We start from the raw sequence: 20699 nt of genomic DNA on the forward strand, positions 1-20699 counted from the left end.
GATTTTCATTCAAGCTAACACTAGATATACAGCCGGAGCCAAGCTGGGAAATCGAAGCCACTATATACTATTACCCTTACGAGTAGCTTTATATCAATGAAAATAATGTGTCTTTATTAAACTATATCAAAAGTACTTTGATCCGTTTACAATATGTGAACAATACATAACTTACAATATGTTTACAAATACGATTTATGTGATTGAAAATGTTAATGCGTATAGAATTTGAAATTTCAAGAAATATATCAAAACTTGTAGACATACAAATGCACACTCTGAGAATTGTGGGATATATGCCGCCTTGAACTAGCGGAACCTCCCCTTGACGCAGCAAATGAGGTAGGATTTTTTAGTCACATTAACAAATTTAAGCCCGACGAGCAAAGACAGGCTTGTTTAATGAACGCTGTGTGCCCTTATTTTACTAGATCTGAAATATGAATCGGTATAATCTGTGATCTTGTGCATCATAGATCGAGTAACGCATAAATTACCGGTTCGCTGGGACATCTGTACCTGCTTGGGAGGCAGTTTGTGTTCAGGAATAATACCTGTCAGAATGTGTGGCATTGAAGACGACACAAGATGGATAATCCGCCAGTATGGAAAGGTTTTGTGTGTATGTGTTAAACTGAAGTTCATCAAACGATGCACACGCGTTATTGCTCAGGAAGGGGCGTAACCTGTGAATGTTGTTACAGCGAGTCCGACAAGGTGCTCGTCGTGTCACACTTAGAGTGACTAATTAGCATGATTAATAGAACTGATTTATCGACCACTGCCTTTGACAATTTGATATCTATTTCCAGTTGATGGCGAACTAGCAAGATGATTGGGGGATTGTTTATATACAACCACAAGGGAGAAGTCCTTATCTCCCGAGTGTTCCGAGATGACATTGGGTGAGATGTATTACCTAGTAGATATTCTGCATCGTATAATATCTTATCTTTTATCTTTTATTATTGATGCAACCATGTTTTCTAACCATCATTGTAGATCAAAATATAGTTTCGTTCAACAATAGGTCTAGCAACAACCTTGTTTTGACTCTGGGATGCTGTGTTCTATAAGGTCTTTGAAAGGCATTTAGAAGTGATACACATAAGGAAGAGAATATATGGATGTGAACTTCTTTATTATCAGGAACACAACGTTTCAGAGTAAATGCTTACTCCTTCATCAGGTGTGTTCCATAGCCTGTTGTGAGAACTTGGTGATTTGAATAAGTGTGTGTTATCACACCTAGACAGTTATTCATATGGATCATAATCATGTCAATCAATGATTTATTGCTGGAATAGTTTTCATTGGAGGAAAACAACAAAGAAACGATATAGCTACTATGTTTCCATTTTTGTTTGTGTCAATATTAAAGTACTATGATTACATTGCAATAAGCATGGCAAGCTGGCAGCTAATGAGAGTACTGCACTTGAAAATCCCTGATATGAGCACTAGTTTGAAGCTTGATTCTGTTAAATTTCTTCTTTCCATCTAGAAACCTGAGCCCATGATAGCCCATATGAAAACGAAATGTTTTTAATAATGCTTGCCAATAGATAAATTCAGGTTGGGACACACAAAAGTTTTGGTCACAGGCTCACTTTACCGGCCACAGTTTTTCAGTATTTATTTAGTCAAGCATTGGAAATGGGAGGTTCAAACATATATTTCCAGCTTGAAGCTAAGCTGGGCTAATGAGTTAATTTGCCAACACTTTACTGTAACCACTATCATATAGCTGGAATATTGCTGAGTGCGGCATTAACAACAAACAAACTGCAGCCATATGGGAAGTGTCAAACATTATTAGTGCTCATTTACTTGGTGATTAGAAACAGATTAATGCACAAGTGCACAAATATGAACATACGAGGGAGTCTATTTTTATGAAAAATAAATTCAAAATTTGTTTAAAAAGAGAGAAGCATCTATTTACCTTAGGCAACACTAGATAACTTTGAAAATATGCATAATGCATAAGAATAGGTGAGGTGGCTAAGCTTATTCATTACCCCTTAGGATCAGAAAGGGGTAATAAGCCTGGGGATTGTAAATGGGTGTTGTGCCTAACCCCGAGGATGGAAAGGGGATGATCAATTAAAAAGGGGAATCAAGGATTGAGTTTTGAGTAACTTACCCCAACCCTTACCCTAACACAGGTAGCCCAAAGGATCAAAGATGCAGTAGAGATCAGTGAATTAGGAGTCATTGCCAAGCCCAGTTATTGCTATACAAGTGTGCTCGGTCAAATGCAGTTGTGACCAGTCAAATGAGCTTGCAACCTATCATCCATTTTGAAAGTCACTGACAGAATTATTTTTTATCCTCTTTTGTTTTCAGTCGGAATGCTGTTGATGCTTTCCGTGTCAATGTCATCCATGCCCGCCAGCAGGTTCGGTCGCCAGTGACAAACATTGCCCGAACCAGTTTCTTCCACATCAAGAAGTCCAACATCTGGTTGGCTGCAGTTACAAAACAGAATGTCAATGCTGCTATGGTGTTCGAGTTTCTCCATAAGATGGTGGAAGTTATGCAGTCCTACTTTGGCAAAATCTCGGAGGATAATGTCAAGAACAACTTTGTCTTGATTTATGAAATTCTTGATGGTAAGCATGTTTTCAGAGTTTGGAACTCAAACCCTAAGGATATTGATTGCCATTGTATTAGATGTGTAGTATACAGTATAGGGCTGGGACGAGTCCAAATTTACTATTCAGGTATCCTAAGCCGTTTTCCCTAACCCTACTCGGCAGTTTTTGAAGTAATTTTAAAACCCAACCCAGTCAGGAAAGTGACTCATAAATGTTTCCTGCCCATCTAAAGTTACCTGCTTGCATTCAGACATTATAAATATTGAAAAATCACGAAATATAAGAGACTAATCGCGTCTTGATTACGTTGAAATAATGCTGACAATTACTCCTCAAATAATCTATGAGGAGTTATTATTAAACTGAATATTGAGGTTGGCTTAAAATTATCTGCCAGACAGTAGGGCAGGTAGAGGCAACTTTCATGCAGCCTGACAGAAAGGTTACCGGCCACAGGCAGGCTGGCAGGTTGTTATTTTAGACACTGTTCCTGGGTACCAGCTGTATGTTTAAAGAGTAGGGTACAAAATGTACCTGAGCCCTGGCAAAAAACTATATAAATACACATATAAGATGATCTGATCATGCCTACACTGTGACTTGTAGTGTGTTATTGTTGTTGTCATTTCTAGTATATCACATGACTAACCATGGGTCCTGGTAGTCCTGTGGGTACCCGGGTTCTATTCAGTACCCACCTGACCCGAGTACCTGAGTCACTCGTCCCAGCCCTAATGCAGTTGGTGGGGACATTTTGCAGTTTTAAATCTCACTGAATATGATGTACAGAGTGTAGCCATGAAAATTTGAAATTGGGGGCTGGGTGGCCCATTCCTCTAAGTTGCAACAGTTGGCTGTGCAGAGTTTCTAAGTTTCTCGATTTGTCAGAACAATACCCATACTTGTTGGTTCATGAAAGTTGTAATCATCCTAAATGTGTTAAGAATTGCTTCACTTAGGTCTTTCCTCCAATATTAAGCAGACATGTATCGATGTAACTGAAATACAGTTTAAAACAGTGTCCCCTTAAGTCCTAACTCACTCACTCACTCACTCACTATTATATACTAGGGACTCAAGGGATGGAAATCAAGGGTGGGTAATTTGTGATTGAGAGAACCATGGGAATGGATCCAGGGGTTAGTGTAGGTTTACTGAAATGGGAGCCCTGGAGATAGAGAGGATGCATCTGTGCATTTACGTTTGGATTCTGTATAGATTTTCTAGAAATAAGTTTTGCTATGATCTAGCCTGATAGCTGCTTGGACTAGCATAACTTTACCACCAGTCATGGAACAAAAGTACTGTATCTGACTGAAAAACTGTGACTTAAATACAAACTAGTTTATATCAAGAACCTTGTTTCAGTCATGTATCTGAATGTCATCTTTTGGAAGATACTCTTTTTTATATGTCAATCAGTGGAATTGACAGCTTAATGTATGTTGTCATTCTCTTATGATGCAAAGAGCAAGTAATGTATTACTTAGGTTTGTAAGAAGTGCATATTGGCTTCATCAGATTGGCACACCCTGTTGCCAGGCAGCCTAGAAGACTTGTGCTAATGAAGGATTTCTTTTCAACTTTGCAGAAATTTTGGATTTTGGCTACCCCCAGAACACTGACACAGGTATCCTGAAGACGTTCATCACACAGCAAGGTGTTAAATCTCAGGTGAGACCAAGAGTTAAACTGGGAACACTGTAAGTTGTCCACCGGTCCCGAGCCCAGAGAGCAAGGGGAACGTAAACTAATATAGAGGGTACATCGACCCGGGTCCCCCGAGGGACCGGTGGACCGGCATGTCTTATGCTTGCATGCTTTGGTCCAAATCGTTAAGAATTCCACAGTTAGGCATTTATAGCAGAAGACAAAAATTTAACAGACTCAGTGTTATTCCACCTAGATCTATTTCATTTGGAAAGTATCGTAAATATCCAGAGAATGGCATCTTACATAATCAATTCGAGATATAAAATTACTGTTGGTATGTTACAAATGTAATGCCAACCGTTTGGCAATTCTTACGGGGAACATAAGAAATGTATCTTACATGTTGGCGGGGTACATTGAAAATGATAAAATGGGTCTCAGAATCAGAGCTGACATTCATGTGTATAAAGGAATTAACAAATTGTGGAAAGCTTTGATGCATGTTCTGATAACAGAAATTTATATTAGTCTTTGAAAGAGGTTGGTTGAAAACTAACTGATAATGTAAATTTTTAAACTTATATCTCACACTATGCATTCTTCTTTCTTCTTCGATCTTATGTTGAAAGTGCTTGAACAGTTTCCAGTTTCTTAAAAACAATACACCGGAACAAATCCAAGCATCACCCTAGTCACCACCCAAACATATGGGTCATGCACGTAATCCCGTGCTTAGTGACCTTCAAGACCTAATCACGCCTTTCTATTTCTCATCGCTTCACCAAGGTGAGTTGTTTGGCAATAGAGAATATATATATATATTTTCTCTCAACGGATTCCGTATCTTAGCGTAGCTGTTTTTATACCATGTTATGGGGAATGGGAAAGAAGAAGGAAATGCAATCCTCAGATTACTCGTTTTCGCCGAGAAGCGTCACCGATCTTCTCCAGCTGATCGTCGTTTGTCTTGACTCTACCTTGGCGGGATTGTCTTTCATGTAGCTGCTCCCTTTCTACTTTGAAGTCCACCTGTGCCATCGGCTGTGGATCCTGCTGTACCGCTCCCTCCACTGGTGCAACAACTCCCTGATTCTTGGGATCACAGGGACCAGCCTCTTGACCTGGTACCGAACTTTAACTCTCTTGTACAGGCAGCCACCAAAGCCATACAGCAGTGCATGTATCCTCATCGACGCCTCCGGTTGCGACCAGTTCAACTCAGGTTCTGTTTCCTTCACAGCCCGCTCCTATTGGTTCTGCTGTTCCGGTCCCATTGGTTGTGGAATATGCAGCGGGAACTGACCATCACCCTTCTCCACCTTCCCCTTTAGAGAGTTTCGTACCTGCCGACCATGCTTCAGTTTTAAGTTGGATCGCTGATGAACTACATCTGAATTGCTGTATGTCAGTGAAGGATCATTTGATAGGCCTCGCAGTTTCCTCAGTAAGCTCTCTGATTATCACCCTCCCTCCTAGACCAGTGCTGTTAGATATCTCTACCTTTTGCCGTTATGTTTGTTTCTTTGCCTTCGAGATCAACTTTAGTCTCTCCGGTCTTTGAGGATGCCGGCACCCACGGCATGTCTACCCCTGTCTCGCCTCAGGTACTGGATGATGATGTGTCTACACTGTGTCCCAAACATTCCTTTACATCTTCAACAGTGGAAAACTGGGAACTCCCTCCCCTTGACGTGATGGTTTGATGTATGCTGCCTCTGATTTCCACCATCCTGTCCGTGACAAAGGGCCTGTCATCATCACTATCTCAGGATGATGCCTTCATACATGGTGTGGTCCTTATGATCCATAACAAGGTAGAATCGACAACTTCATCCAGGCCAATGTAGATGCCACCATCCTTCTACAATATCTTCATGCAACGTTATCCACCCCCTCGGTTGGCTTGTCAACATCAGCAAGTCTGCGACGACTCACACTCAACGACTCGGGGCCCTGTTTGACACCCATCAGAGCAAGTTGTTTGTCTGCCCAGATTGTTGTTTGAAAGATCCAATGTCTTGTACCACCAGCACTCAAACATCCGCTCCTGTTATTACAATGGCAATAGATCCTCTGCCTTTTGACGTCAGCCTCAAGCCCTCACTGTGCGGGGCCAACTCCACCTTCGGCCAATTCAGTGTTTCCTTTTGCCCTTCATCCTTCTCCCTACCGCTCCACTTGCATCTGCACCGTCAGCAGTTGAATGCTGCGTCGGGGTCTCTTTGAAGCTGTTTGTTCCGACCCTTCACCTCTTCGTCGACACATCAACTGTGGGCTTGGGAGCCAGGTAGAAGGGTGTTGGTCCGACAACGAATGTTGTCTTCACATCAACAATCTGGAGTTAAGGTGGTATCTCACTGGTCGGTGCTTCTCCATTCCCCTCACCATGATACAGTCAGACAAGAATGCGGTAGTTTAGTTCATCAAAAAGATGTTGCTCCTCGGTCTCACTTGACGTCTTCCAGTTGATCGACTCCCTATCCCCACGTGACAGGCTGTCAGAGTCAGTGTTCTTCGTATTTACTTGGCGGCTGCAGGTGCTCCCAGAAGAGCCTCTTCATTCCGATCTTGACTGCAGCAGTAACTGAAGTTTCCCATAATGCGATCTCCTTCTGGCTCCACTGGATCATCCTTTGGTCTTTTCCTCCCACTTTCTGCTCAACAACACTGTCACTTATGTCCAAGGTTTGCACCAGTTCGGTCCTCTGGTCCTGGCTCAACAGCTGTCAGCAGCTCACCAATGCAGATAACAATTGTATATACTCGTTCCTGCTCTCGTCCTACGTTCGTGTGTATATGGAATAAATCTTTAAACTTGCCTGCTTGTCTGTAGACTTTGGTCTTTAACATCCAAGTCGCTGCAAGGCATGGTGTCACAAACCTTTATTCTGCTCACCTCTGCCTTGAGTCTTTGTGTTGTCGGTTACTGGTTGATTATTGTCAATCATTCCTCTTCTCTTCTTGGCACGCTTTAGTCACTCGGGTGTGTTTAATTGCCTTGTCGATGTGTTAAAAGAGATACCAAGAATATGCATGCTATTGTCTGTGGGAGATAGTGTTGTGCTGTCTTGTAGAATCGACTGACTAGAGCCCCCTTCCGAATTGATCATATATTGTACACACTGTATCGCTTATTTCTTTACAGCTACACGGTCATTCATTTGACAATGTCATATGTGAAAACATGTTTTGCATACTCCTGATCTCATGCTGTTATGTTCGAGTAGGGTATCGATTTCCCGCTCACGAGTTATTGTCGTTTACATCACTAGTCAGTGGTTTAAGTATTTTATTTATTTCACTGTTTAGAACCAGCTTCCTCTTGTATGTCTCACCGTTGTAGTCTTACAGGCTAGGGTATCTGCGTTCACCATCCAATCATGGGATAAATGCATGGTGTGAGATAGGATAAGTTTGAAAGTTTCTAATAAATTGTATATTATTGTACTTATCCTATCTCACATACATAATGCCACCCGACCATCCCCGTATATAATCTCCTCTAGCCTGTTAGCTCTGATGATAGAGAATGAAATGACAGATACAGGAGACACATAATCAGGTCGTATGAGTCGCTATGCATGGGATTATGTGTGTGACCCATTTCTTTGGGTGGTGACAATGGTGATGCTGGGGTGTGTTCAGGTGAATTGTATTTTAGAAGCCTGGAAACTCTGTTCAAGCACGTTTCCACATAGGATCAAAGAAGAAAGAAGAATGCATAGTGTGAGATAGGATAAGTATATGTAAATATACAATTTAGTGGAAAATTTCCAAGTTTATATATGTTCAGCAAGCATCTTCCTGTTTTGTGAAAAAACAATTACCACCTGTCTCCACAGACAAAGGAAGAGACAGCTCAGATCACGTCACAAGTAACAGGCCAGATTGGCTGGCGCCGAGAGGGAATCAAATACCGGAGGAATGAACTGTTCTTGGATGTGCTGGAATCTGTCAACCTTCTCATGTCACCACAAGGTGAGTTTGCAGCTTCTACATGAACTATTGAATCCATGTTCATGAAATACAGTGTTTTATTGTTAACTCAATTCTTAGAACCATCAAATATATATTAAATTATCAGACTGTTAAGATAGCTTATTGCTGTGCATGGAAGTTTGATCCAGGTTTGTTAGGCTAGTAATGAATGCTTATCCTAATTATACAGAGACATGTTTCACTGTTTCAAAAAGAGCACTAATTACGATGATTACTTTGTGTAGACCTTGACTGCAATTAGGCACCATGCACTTTCTGTTACAGGTCAGGTGCTGTGTGCCCACGTGGCTGTAAGGATTGTGTTGTACACTTCTGACTGACCACTTTCTGTTACAGGTCAGGTGCTGAGTGACCACGTGGCTGTAAGGATTGTGTTGTACACTTCTGACTGACCACTTTCTGTTACAGGTCAGGTGCTGAGTGACCACGTAGCTGTAAGGATTGTGTTGTACACTTCTGACTGACCACTTTCTGTTTCAGGTCAGGTGCTGAGTGCCCACGTGGCTGTAAGGATTGTGTTGTACAGTTCTGACTGACCACTTTCTGTTTCAGGTCAGGTGCTGAGTGCCCACGTGGCTGTAAGGATTGTGTTGTACACTTCTGACTGACCACTTTCTGTTACAGGTCAGGTGCTGTGTGCCCACGTGGCTGTAAGGATTGTGTTGTACACTTCTGACTGACCACTTTCTGTTACAGGTCAGGTGCTGAGTGACCACGTGGCTGTAAGGATTGTGTTGTACACTTCTGACTGACCACTTTCTGTTTCAGGTCAGGTGCTGAGTGCCCACGTGGCTGTAAGGATTGTGTTGTACACTTCTGACTGACCACTTTCTGTTACAGGTCAGGTGCTGAGTGCCCACGTGGCTGTAAGGATTGTGTTGTACACTTCTGACTGACCACTTTCTGATACAGGTCAGGTGCTGAGTGCCCACGTGGCTGTAAGGATTGTGTTGTACACTTCTGACTGACCACTTCCTGTTACAGGTCAGGTGCTGAGTGCCCATATGCCTCGAAGGATTGTGTTGTACACTAATCACTGACCACTTTCTGTTTCAGGTCAGGTGCTGAGTGCCCATGTGGCTGGAAGAATTGTGATGAAGAGCTATCTGAGTGGAATGCCGGAGTGCAAGTTTGGTATTAATGATAAGCTGCTAATGGAGAGCAAAGGCAAGAGTAGCTTGGATGACACAGCAAGCAGGGGGAGGTGAGTCATGGAAAGGGACCATTTACCATCCACCTTTGGAGGTCATTGCGGCATCTTGGTTTATTGGTTCTATTTTAGGGTTATTTATTTTGAATTAAACAGATCAACTGTTTTCCTTGACATGATTGAATATTTAGTATTTGATGTAACGTGTCACATATAGACTTAGAAGTATTTTGTGGAATTTTACTGGAAATGATGTCTTTGACAGTTTTATGAAGTGAAAACTGACTGAGGACAGAAACATTTTGTATCAACTAACATGATTAGGTTGAATAGTTTAAACAGTAAAAAGTAATGGGAGAAAGAAATACACACTAGGAGCTGCCAAGAACACTAGGAGCTGCCAAGAAGTCATGTGTTTTAGGTTTGTTATGACTGCTGACATGCTGTAACCAGCATTTCTGTGTTAAACCATTGTTCCTGCCCACAGCCACTTTGGTGGAGGAGGAAAGACGTCTATAGCCATTGATGACTGTCAGTTCCACCAGTGCGTCAAGCTCAGCAAGTTTGAGACAGAACACAGCATCAGCTTCATTCCACCTGATGGAGAATTTGAACTCATGAGGTACCTTGCTTTATTTTGTCTTTCCTGAGAAGTACTTTCTCCTGATTTTGTTAATTCTTTTTTTTAACTCTATTGATGTTTGTGACAACGGTTGAAGCGTCTTAGCATTATTTCTTCCTAAGTCAGGTCAACTTCAGTGACTTGTGGCTCTATGTGGTGCAATATGTCAACTCCGCCCTCAGCCTCCTTATACTTACATTCCTATTTACTTTCAGATACAGAACAACCAAGGACATTAGTCTGCCCTTCCGTGTGATCCCCCTTGTCAGGGAGGTTGGGAGGCAAAAGATGGAGGTGAAGGTTGTTGTGAAATCAAACTTCAAACCGTCGCTGTTGGCCCAGAAGGTTGAGGTATGGAAAGCAGTGCTCCAGATACAAGCCTCATAGTATAGTTTTTTCCCAAGGAGCCTTTGGCTCCTAACAATTGTTTTCTGGGAGCCAATGCGAGATTCAAAAAGCTGTGTGAAAAACTAAGAAACCAAACTTCAAGGTTATAGTGACTATTAGTCAGTAATGTATTATATTGTTAAAACATACCAAATGTGCCTAACTGCAGCAGTCTGGCTCCTACCTTTGGTGTAACAAGCTTTGTTGTTAATTATATTGTTGTAAATACTAGTTGACAAGATTATCTATTATTTTTTTACCTCACAATCTCATCATGATTTGTAGATTTAAATAATGAAATTTTAGTTCTGTCAATCAGTACTTTTTAGTGTATTAGATTTCTGTCTATAATATCATGCTGTTAGTGATACCAGGTTGCCAGCTTGATTTTACCTAGTAGCCAAGTGTTGACTGCTTAAATAATATTGGTCGCCATGTGGAAATTTCAGTCACCATTACGACCAAATTAGTTGCAACTTTGAAGCCTGAGATAAATACTGCATTGGCATGTTGTACGGATCAAACTAGTCAAATAGAGACGGATTGCAAATTACAACCGCATCAAATACACAGGCAATCAATGCCATATCCTCTTATTATCCCCCGCCACGAAGTGGAAGGGGGATATAGGAATGAGTGCCGTCCGTCCGTCCTTCCGTCCGTCACATTTCGTTTCCGGAGCAGATCTTGAAAACTGTACCATATTTCTTCACCCAACTTGGCACATAGATAGATCTAGTGGTGAACTGGTGCCTTTTGATAGTTTGGGATTTTTAAAAAAGTTATTTTTCGAGTTTCCATGGCAACAACTTTGATTTAGACTGAGAATGGCAGTAGTCCTCGTTTCCGGAGCAGATCTTGAAAAACGTACCATATTTCTTCACCATACTTGGCACATAGATAGGTCTAGTGGTGAACTGGTGCCTTTTGGTAGTTTGGGATTTTTAAAAAAGTTATTTTTCGAGTTTCCATGGCACCGACTTTGATTTAGACTGAAAATGGCAGTAGTCCTCTTTTCCGGAGCAGATCTTGAAAACCGTACCATTTTTCTTCACCATATTTTGCACATTGATAGGTCTAGTGGTGAACTGGTGCCTTTGGATAGTTTTGGATTTTTTTTAAAAGTTATTTGTCGAGTTTCCATGGCACCGACTTTGATTAAGACTGAAAATGGAGGTAGTCCTCGTTTCCGGAGCAGATCTTGAAAAACGTACTATATTTCTTTACAAAAAGGTCCAGTGAACATAGTTCACAGGAGCTAATGCATTGCACACACCCGACATGTCATATTGGCGGGGGATGTGAGTATTTCATGCTTGTTATTAATTGTTGCTGTACCTTGTCTATTTATTCTCAAAAACATTCTTCAAGACATCGTTAAACTTCTGTTTATCGTATTGGGCATTATCTTCCTCTTAAACGGGGATACGTCCTTTTGTGTCAGCAGCAAATAGATTACCTCCCAATCCTGCATTGTCATTGACTAATAACAACATCTCCGTTATAGTTACATGAGTTTGGCTCAAAAATCCGAATGTATACAATGCAAGGTCTTTGAATGATGGCGATGCAATATCATAACAGTACTTTTGCAGTACTTATTGGTTTGCAAGAATATGTCTGGTACACAGTTCTGATAGTGCTAGAAAAGTGCTCATATCTAGAGGGAAAGTTAACTAAATTACGGTACTATGGAATCTGTCTGATCCGGACTTGAGTGGAACTAAGTGTTTTGCCTTGTGGGGACAGTGGTCCAGATGAGAGAGGTTTATGCAGCAACTCCATCCCTTTTGGAAAACACAAAATTGAAAAAACTTTTTATTTAAAATTTTACAGGAGTCCAATCCTAATGTCTACAATGTTTACACAAAACATAGTTGCACAGTTGTCTAAGGCGCCCAATTCAATGTGCAGAGTTGCATCCCTTTGGCTTATGTCTGCCAGAAACCTGTGATCATGGTTTTGAATCCCTGTCGGACCTGATGTGTCTGGGTTTGTCAGCAACATATCTGTGCTCGTAGCTTACCCGCCTAAGACCTGTATCACTCTAAGTGAAAGGTAGGAAATGACAATAAGGCACATTGAAAAAAGGTGGGTCAAGATTGTGAGGGTTCCAAGTTTTATCACATGGGTTAATACAATGTTATTTGAGCCAGACCCAATTTTATGGCTGCTGATTGGTGAGAACAAATAACTAAATGTGTGAGAAGATGTGGGGAAAATTAATCTGGATGAGGGAGCAGCACTTACACGAGAAGTTGGCTTCTACAATTTCATTCAGGAAGTCAACAGTAAAGAAGGCACCATTAGACAGATTATGCTTGATGATAAGTTAACCTTGTGAAATTCCGGACCATGCATTTCTTCTGGTATTGAGAGAGATCTGGATTTGTCAGTGTCCACTTTCAGCAGATACTGTTTCCCTTCAAAATCAATTTTTTTAGTACTAAATGAGAATACACAAAGGTTGATATTCACTGTTACTGTTTTGGTGATTAGACCCGTGAAGATGCGGTGTAGAATAGATCTTCAGCGACCCATGCTTGCGACTAACCGGATCGCGTGGTCAGGTTCACTGACTTGGTTGATGCAATAGTGTGGATTGATGCTCATGATGTCAATCACTGGATTGCCTGGTCCAGACTCTATTTTTTTTATATTGCTGAGTGCGGTATTAAACAACAAACAAACAAACTTTTTTGTGATTAGTATTGGCATTGGCATTGAAATAGAAATTATTATTTGTTGAGAGTTAAATTGTTATGTTTGTAATATACAAACCAAAATTTAGTTGTTTAGTAATCATTCCCTGACCTGTAACTACAGCCTTGATTGAGATTGTTAATATCTATCCAAATGTTTGAACATAGGATCTGTGTTTGAAGGTTTGACTGGCTCATTTCAGGTGCGGATCCCAACACCACTCAACACTAGTGGAGTGCAGGTGATCTGTATGAAGGGCAAGGCTAAGTACAAGGCCAGTGAAAATGCTATAGTGTGGAAGTAAGTATCATCGAGCCAGTCTTAACATCTTATCATTCATATTTTGTATACTTATCCTGGATTACTGCTTAAGGAATTTACTGCTGTTTTGACAGAAAGTCAATTTGTGTGAGATCCAGCTGCTACAGAAAAGTTGTTCCAACCAGTAGAAGCCAGACCTTCTCACAGTGGGCATGTGAACCAGAATCTATGATGTCACATCAAAGTCACTGGCACCTCCATCTATTCCTGACTCTCATCGGCCTAGATCGTCATGACAGAGAGACAAGGAGAAACCACGTACTTTGGATCGCGTCACTCCCCCCGGAGCTGCTCTCCCGTTCATCATCTTGATCATGAATTTCTTTCAGATTCCTGGGAGGGATCTTTTCAAACCTGTATACATTTTGGGCTGATTCAACTAGTCGACTGCTTAGGCCTCTATTGCGCCATCTCCGGGCCCTGACGTGGATAGGGCACCCGATTTGGCACCTTCCTTCCTTACCCTATATTGACTGTCCTCACCTCGGCACTGGACAAGGATTGTTGCGACGCTCTCCTTTACCCCGTCGTTATAGCGATGCACTTTAGGAGAGATGACCTCCAGGTTGACCATATAAGCGCACACAACCCACAACCTCCTCTACCACGGCTTCCCACTCCTCAACAGCCGCTTCCACTTTGTCAATGGCTAGTGCTCCTGGGATTGCTCATGCCAGTTCATGTTGTGACCGGCTGAGGTCGAAAACTCTTGTGTCCAATCCAACAGTCCCTGACGCCTTACTTCCGTTGGTGGACAGTGCAATCGAATGTCTTTTGCGACGTCTCATTGACTCTGCTGCATCCCGCGCTCCACCTGTTCATCGACGCATCCAAGCAGGGCTGGGGAGCTTGCCTGGCAATTCAGACAGTCTGGGGACTGTGGTCCAAAGTCCATCGGCACAGCAACAACCTCGAGTTAAAAGCCCTTATCCTGGCTGTCACTCACTGACAGAGCATTCTCGGTCACGCCGAGTTGACCACATCCATGGACAACATCACCATGGTGTGGTGTCTCTGGAACCAGGGTACTCTCCACTCTCCATCGCTACAAACCAGACCTTCCCCTATTACAACTTGGTGGTCAGCCTGGACCTGCAATTTCTCGTTCAGCATTTACCAGGTTGAGAGCTCTGTCCAGGCCGGACAAGGTGGCTCCCTTGGGTGGTAGCTCCACGCAGACGTGTTCACCTTGATCTGCCAAAAGATTGACTCCCCCTACATTGATCTGTTCTCCACATCCAAGAACTGCCTGCTGACATCCCACATCTCAGCATCTCCGGCTCTCTTTTCCAGGGTTCTTCAAATGTTCCAGGCCCCTCAGGACCTGACACTGATTTTGGCCCTGATGGCCGGCAAGATACTGGTAGGTTGACCTTTGAGCCTTTGCCAGAGGCAACCTCCTAGTACTTCCAACGTCCTGTTACACCCACACTGCAGATTGCCACATCCGAGCTCTGCCTGGTTTCATGCACACCTGGCACACCTGCCGAATGCCCTACTGGTCTCTCCCTCATCGCAGTCAGAGGTCAGCCGGCATATTACTTCCCTTTGGCTCTGGGCGGTCATCCTAGCAGCTGATAAAGCCTCCGGATTAGACAACCCCCCATAGGCTACCAACCCTGACGAGATCAGAGCAGTCGCGTCTTCCATGGCTCTCCATAGCAACTGCTTGCATGGAAGGCAAGGGGTTATTATGGATCACATCTGAAAGGTATGCCCACCTGACATTTGTATACTTATCCTGCATTACGACGTCTAAGTGCCCTCCTTTTGCTATGTTGTGTTTACAGGATTGCATGCTTTAATGTGGCATCATAGCTTCCAGGTCACGTGCCGACTGTGCATGGCTGCTACCTCTACTTGCTGGAACAACTTTTCTTTAGGAGCTGGATCTCACACAGTTTGTCTTTCTGTCAGAAAACAGCAGTAGTAGCATTAAGGAGTAATGCAGGATATGTATACAAATGTAAAAAATATTTAGATTTGACTAAACTTGGCATATAATTATGTAATCATTAGAAACCGACCATATCATTTTGATTTACTAAGCTGATGTGACTGCTCTTCTTGACTTGTAGAATCAAGCGTATGGGTGGGATGAAGGAGTGCCAGCTGAGTGCTGAGATTGAACTCCTCAACACAAATGATAAGAAGAAATGGACTAGACCCCCAATATCAATGAACTTTGAGGTGAGTGGCAATGTTATGAGAAGATCCCATTCTTGCCCTCACATCAGCAGGGTTCTAACTTCACTTACAAAAGAGAGGGTCCTTGTAGGCAATATATGTGTACTGTAATGTAATGAAATGGTGTAGTGTACTGTACGTTTAGATAATTAGATTTTGATTCTGGAATGGATCAGTGATCGTGTGGACAGAGGTCATGCTTGATGTATAAGATAACATACACCCGTACTTGTGCTCGTGATACACTGTAGGTACAATGAATAATATTGTGAATCCCTTGGGACGCAGTATAGTTTTTTCTGCGTCCATTCTCTACAACCCTGCTGTAAGATTTCACTGGATTTTCTGAGACAAAAACTTGCATTACAAATCTTATTTTGAAAGGTGAAGAATATAACATGTGCCATTCCTAAGATACTTTGTCATTGTGTTCTGATATCTTATTCTGTTAACATAAAATTCAAAAACTTAATCCAACACTGAATGCTTGAGAACCAAGGTAACCTCAATGCTGCAAGTACAGGAATGCTTGAGAACCCAGGTAACCTCAATGCTGCAAGTATGGGAATGCTTTAGCACCAAAGTCACCACAATTCTGCAAGTACTACGTATGAAAATCTGACTTTGATAGTTCTGTCTGGTACGTTTTTATCTTTCTAAACGGTTTCTAATTTTCCCAGTGTAGTATTTTGTTATGATATTGAAGACATTGATATTGCCCTGTTTTTCAACTGGACCACTTATTTCTTGTGTAGGTAGAATATTACAGTCTCTCATGTTTTGTTACAGGTTCCGTTCGCCCCATCAGGTTTTAAGGTTAGGTATCTGAAAGTATTTGAGTCGAAGATGAACTATAGCGATCATGATGTCATCAAGTGGGTACGGTACATCGGCCGGAGTGGTCTGTATGAGACACGATGCTGAACACAACTCAACTAGGATAAAACAATTCAAATTCCCTGTCTACCTGGATACAAGTCATGTTGTTATCATTAGGTATTAGATGGAAGTGTTGTCTAGACACAGAATTACCTAACTATTACGTAAATTCATTTTACTGAAATGTGTGACATGGAAAGAGTTTTCAGTTTTTATCAAGGAGCAGCTCCATTTTCAAAGCATTAAAGCCATTACTTAACTAAGCATATCATTTAGAAATATAAACATTGTTCATGTTCACTTTCCCCCAGAACGCCTTTTTTTAAAATGGGTCAAAATAATGTGTGCTACTGACAAATTGTTTTGCTCTTTTGATTAATATCCCTTTGTGTTGAGATTGCTGTGTGAAAAGGTCAAGTTTCCCCACATCCAGTTTGACTTTTCCCTTCTGATAGAGGGTTTGTAAGAAGATGTTTTTCACATACAGTCTGAAACCTCTTTCCATTTTACAGTTTTGGAACACAGTTTACCATGTGCAGTGACCTAGATACCACCAGAATTGTAACTTGTAACTTGCATCTTCCCCAAAATATCTTGGACACAAACATCTGATGCTTTTGAAATTTTCTTGTGAATCTTGAAACCTTTGTCTGTAAAACAGACTGCCCACAGGTCAAGCTCCTCACAGTGATAGCCTGTTTGAGGAGCTCTCTATACTATCGCTGCCACCAGTCACAGCTCCCCACTGAGTTAGAGTTGCACTCACAACCGACTGACCATTTTGTTCAAGTGATGACTGTTGTAATGCTATGACTCTTCCCCCAGCTAAATAATATTCTTTGTTTTTCAATTTGAATTTTCCTTTCTTTACAACTATCATGTAATGGTATTGTAAGAATGTAATGGGAAAGTTGGGTGCTTTTCTGTTGGGTGCAATCATGAACCAATCTGATTAAACAATCAAAGCAGAAATTTGTCTTGGAAATACTGCTAAGTCAGTCGTAACCCTTTTAAAAATTCACTTTGATGGCACAAAGATATGAATGTCACTACATTTGGGGTTAGAGGGACAATTTCAAGGTTCTTGTAATGGTCACATCCACACTGATGGCAGCGATGTTAAGGGAGTGTAACGAGGGTGTCACACTTGACACGCTGGGAAGGAGGTTGTCCATAGATATTACAAGGGAGATGACTCTTGCATATCTGAAAACTCAATTTGTTGATGTTGACACAAAAGTGTGAATAGATCTTGAAAGCAACATTCATGTTGATCACCAAATCTATTTGATTTTGCTTAGATGTACAAACTGTGAATTTATTAGAGACATGTGATATTAATGTTGTGTCTAAAGAGTTGAGATTAGATGTGAGTGTTGTCATTTGTAAAGAGGCAACCCATATGTAACTATCATTATCTATATTCATGTCAATATTAACAATTCAAATGTTTCAATGCCATTTGACGTTGTTATGAATTCTTACTTCAACTTTGTGTTTATCAGAAATCATGTACAAACTTTTCCAGAAAACCAAATTACACTGAACATATTGCATTTGAAAAACCAAAGTGCAATACAAATAGCCATAAGTGTAATAATATTCCTTGTGTTGTGCTTCTGATTGTTGCGACACCAGGTGTCAGATGCCAGCATACTAAATCATTCTGTTTATTTTCCAACTATTTTTTTCTTTAAGTTTCAGTTACAAAGTATGAACTCACACTTTTGAACTGAAACAATGTCATGTATGTGTTACGAAGTGAGAACGGATACTTACCCTTGTTTCTTGGGTTCTTGTACAAATTGTGTTGGAGAACTTTGATTTGTTATGTTACTGCCTTAGCTTTTATCATGTTATGTCTTATGTTATCGCTTATACCTATCTTTAACTTTCACTCTTTTGCATGGATTTGGTGGGATCAATTGTAAATACTGATAGTTGAGCAAGTTGGCTAGAAGTGTCACAGATTAAGTAAGAGCAGATATTACTGCCAATATTGCATTCCATCTACATATGCATGATTTTGTGCTACAGATGTCAAGCTTCAACTGCTATTGGTCAGCCAGATAAATGATGCTTTCAGTGTTAGGTATTCTTTACACAGTGCACCCACGTTAGTGACACCCTGCTGTACTTGCCCTGTAAGGACACTTATGCATCATAGACTGTACTAAAAACGTCACTGTTCACGCTGGTGTGGGTTAGTTGACACTTAAGAGTAAATATCAACGTGTATTTGGAGCCGATCTCTCTTCCTTGGGGAACTCCTCAAGTTAGTCAGTGTGGTCTGTAGAATTGTATAGAAATAACCTTCAGGGTTTGTTAGAATGAAATAATTTTGAATTACCTAAATTTGATGTGTATTTATGTGAGACTGTATGGAAAGCACTGAAATAGTCTGTGGTATGATTAGATATATATAAGCACATCACTCCCCTGATTCCCCTCATCTATGTGCTGTATGTTTATATTGTCTGGTATACTGTAGGCAATAAAGTATATCCTTGTCCGATGTATTGTGTTATATATGGCAGTAGTAGAGACTGTTGTTGTCGTGTTGATGGCAGCAGTAGAGACTGTTGTTGTCGTGATGATGGCAGCAGTAGAGACTGTTGTTGTCGTGTTGATGGCAGCAGTAGAGACTTGTTGTCATGTTGATGGCAGCAATAGAGACTGTTGTTGTCGTGTTGATGGCAGCAGTAGAGACTGTTGTTGTCGTGTTGATGGCAGCAGTAGAGACTGTTGTTGTCGTGTTGATGGCAGCAGTAGAGACTTCTTGTCATGTTGATGGCAGCAGTAGAGACTGTTGTTGTCGTGTTGATGGCAGCAGTAGAGACTGTTGTTTTTGGTTGATGGCAGCAGTAGAGACTGTTGTTGTCATGTTGATGGCAGCAGTAGAGACTGTTGTTGTTGTGTTGATGGCAGCAGTAGAGACTGTTGTTTTTGGTTGATGGCAGCAGTAGAGACTGTTCTGAATCCCAAGGGGATTCTGGTATGAATAAGTTCCCAGTTTTTGGTACGAGGTGACTAAAATAATGGTCTGGTCAGTCTTAGTTGATTGTGAGTCACACTTTCCCAGACGCGGGGATATCAATAACTGCTTTGACTGGTCCAGACTTGATTATTAACAAGTGGCCATCATAGAGTGTGGTAAAACCCAAAAATGAGAAGATGAAACAAAAACTATTGAGAAACAACTCAGGAGGCCTCATCTGGTGTGGACCACCTGTGTGGTCCAGGAAATAGAACGTCTGCCCGGAGAGCTGGTGGTCGGTGGTTCGATTTTTGGCCACCCCATACCAAAATATTTTCAAAGATGGTACATGTTACCCTGACTGGCGTTCAGCATTAAGGGGATAAAAGGAGGAATGGTCAGTTCAGAGTCGGTATACTGTGTCTGAGTGGGGTATACAACTCCAACTTAAAACTGTGACATTGTAGGGACTAGTACAAGCATTCACACACGTGTGCGGGTCGCAATGTAAACTGCAAAAATCATGAACCGTTAAACACCATTTCACCTCACTCTGCCTTCAGGCGTGAGGGACGGTCCTAATGGCATTAACAAAGAATGTGCAGGACAGTATTGAAACTCTCATTAGAACTTTCAGGATGATGTGACCAATCATAACGCAAAGAGATCATCATTACATAGTGGAAAACTTGTAACCGCCAGAGTTCTTTGCATATGTTGGGACATGGATTAGAACAGTCTACACAATAATGTATTTAAGGGAGACACCCAAAACAGTCGTGTGTAGGATAAAGCATGTCGAAGGGTTTTTATGATATTTAAAGCACGCATCCGCGGGATAAGGGTTTAAAATATCATAAACACCTGAGAGGAGGTGTTTTATCTAACTTATAAACCGAAAACAAACTTGAAACAACATTTATCGACATTTTTATGTTTCAAACATACTTTCCGTGAACCTTAGGAAACGGGCGTAAAATCTGTTGCTGACGTACGGTACATTCTTAAAAGCATTGTGATTCATCAGCGCCAATGTAGCCTAGTGGAACACTCACTGGGCTACATATAAGAAGGTTGCGTGTCGATCCTCGGGAATATAAAGATCAAGCGACGCAACTCTGCACGGCAAAATCCGAATCTTTGGACCACTGACCCAGTCGTGGCCTTCATGGTAAATACAAAAAGCGTTCGGCACGTGTTAAGTCTGATGGAATGAAGACA

At 41.5% G+C, this 20699-nt stretch overlaps 1 protein-coding gene across 3 annotated transcripts; it reads left to right on the forward strand.

Annotated features, from left to right (window-relative positions):
- The first annotated feature begins 263 nt into the window (after window positions 1-263).
- LOC124132268 (AP-2 complex subunit mu) lies at window positions 264-19013 on the forward strand. Of its 3 annotated transcripts, none has more exons than XM_046496112.2 (11): window positions 264-342; window positions 813-905; window positions 2350-2615; window positions 4192-4274; window positions 8096-8231; window positions 9309-9456; window positions 9890-10024; window positions 10240-10375; window positions 13317-13414; window positions 15514-15625; window positions 16412-19013. In XM_046496112.2, exons 2-11 carry the CDS (start codon window positions 832-834, stop codon window positions 16544-16546), a joined length of 1323 nt encoding a protein of 440 aa, XP_046352068.1. In that variant the 5' UTR covers window positions 264-342; window positions 813-831; the 3' UTR covers window positions 16547-19013. The 3 variants fall into 3 exon arrangements, with proteins under 3 accessions (XP_046352068.1, XP_046352070.1, XP_046352071.1); XM_046496114.2 differs by lacking the exon at window positions 264-342 and adding an exon at window positions 375-622; XM_046496115.2 differs by lacking the exon at window positions 264-342 and adding an exon at window positions 375-603.
- Window positions 19014-20699: the final 1686 nt, after the last annotated feature.

Source organism: Haliotis rufescens, unplaced genomic scaffold (genome assembly GCF_023055435.1).
Source record: "Haliotis rufescens isolate VD_foot unplaced genomic scaffold, xgHalRufe1.0.p SCAF_13, whole genome shotgun sequence".
In the NCBI taxonomy this organism is placed as follows: domain Eukaryota; kingdom Metazoa; phylum Mollusca; class Gastropoda; order Lepetellida; family Haliotidae; genus Haliotis; species Haliotis rufescens.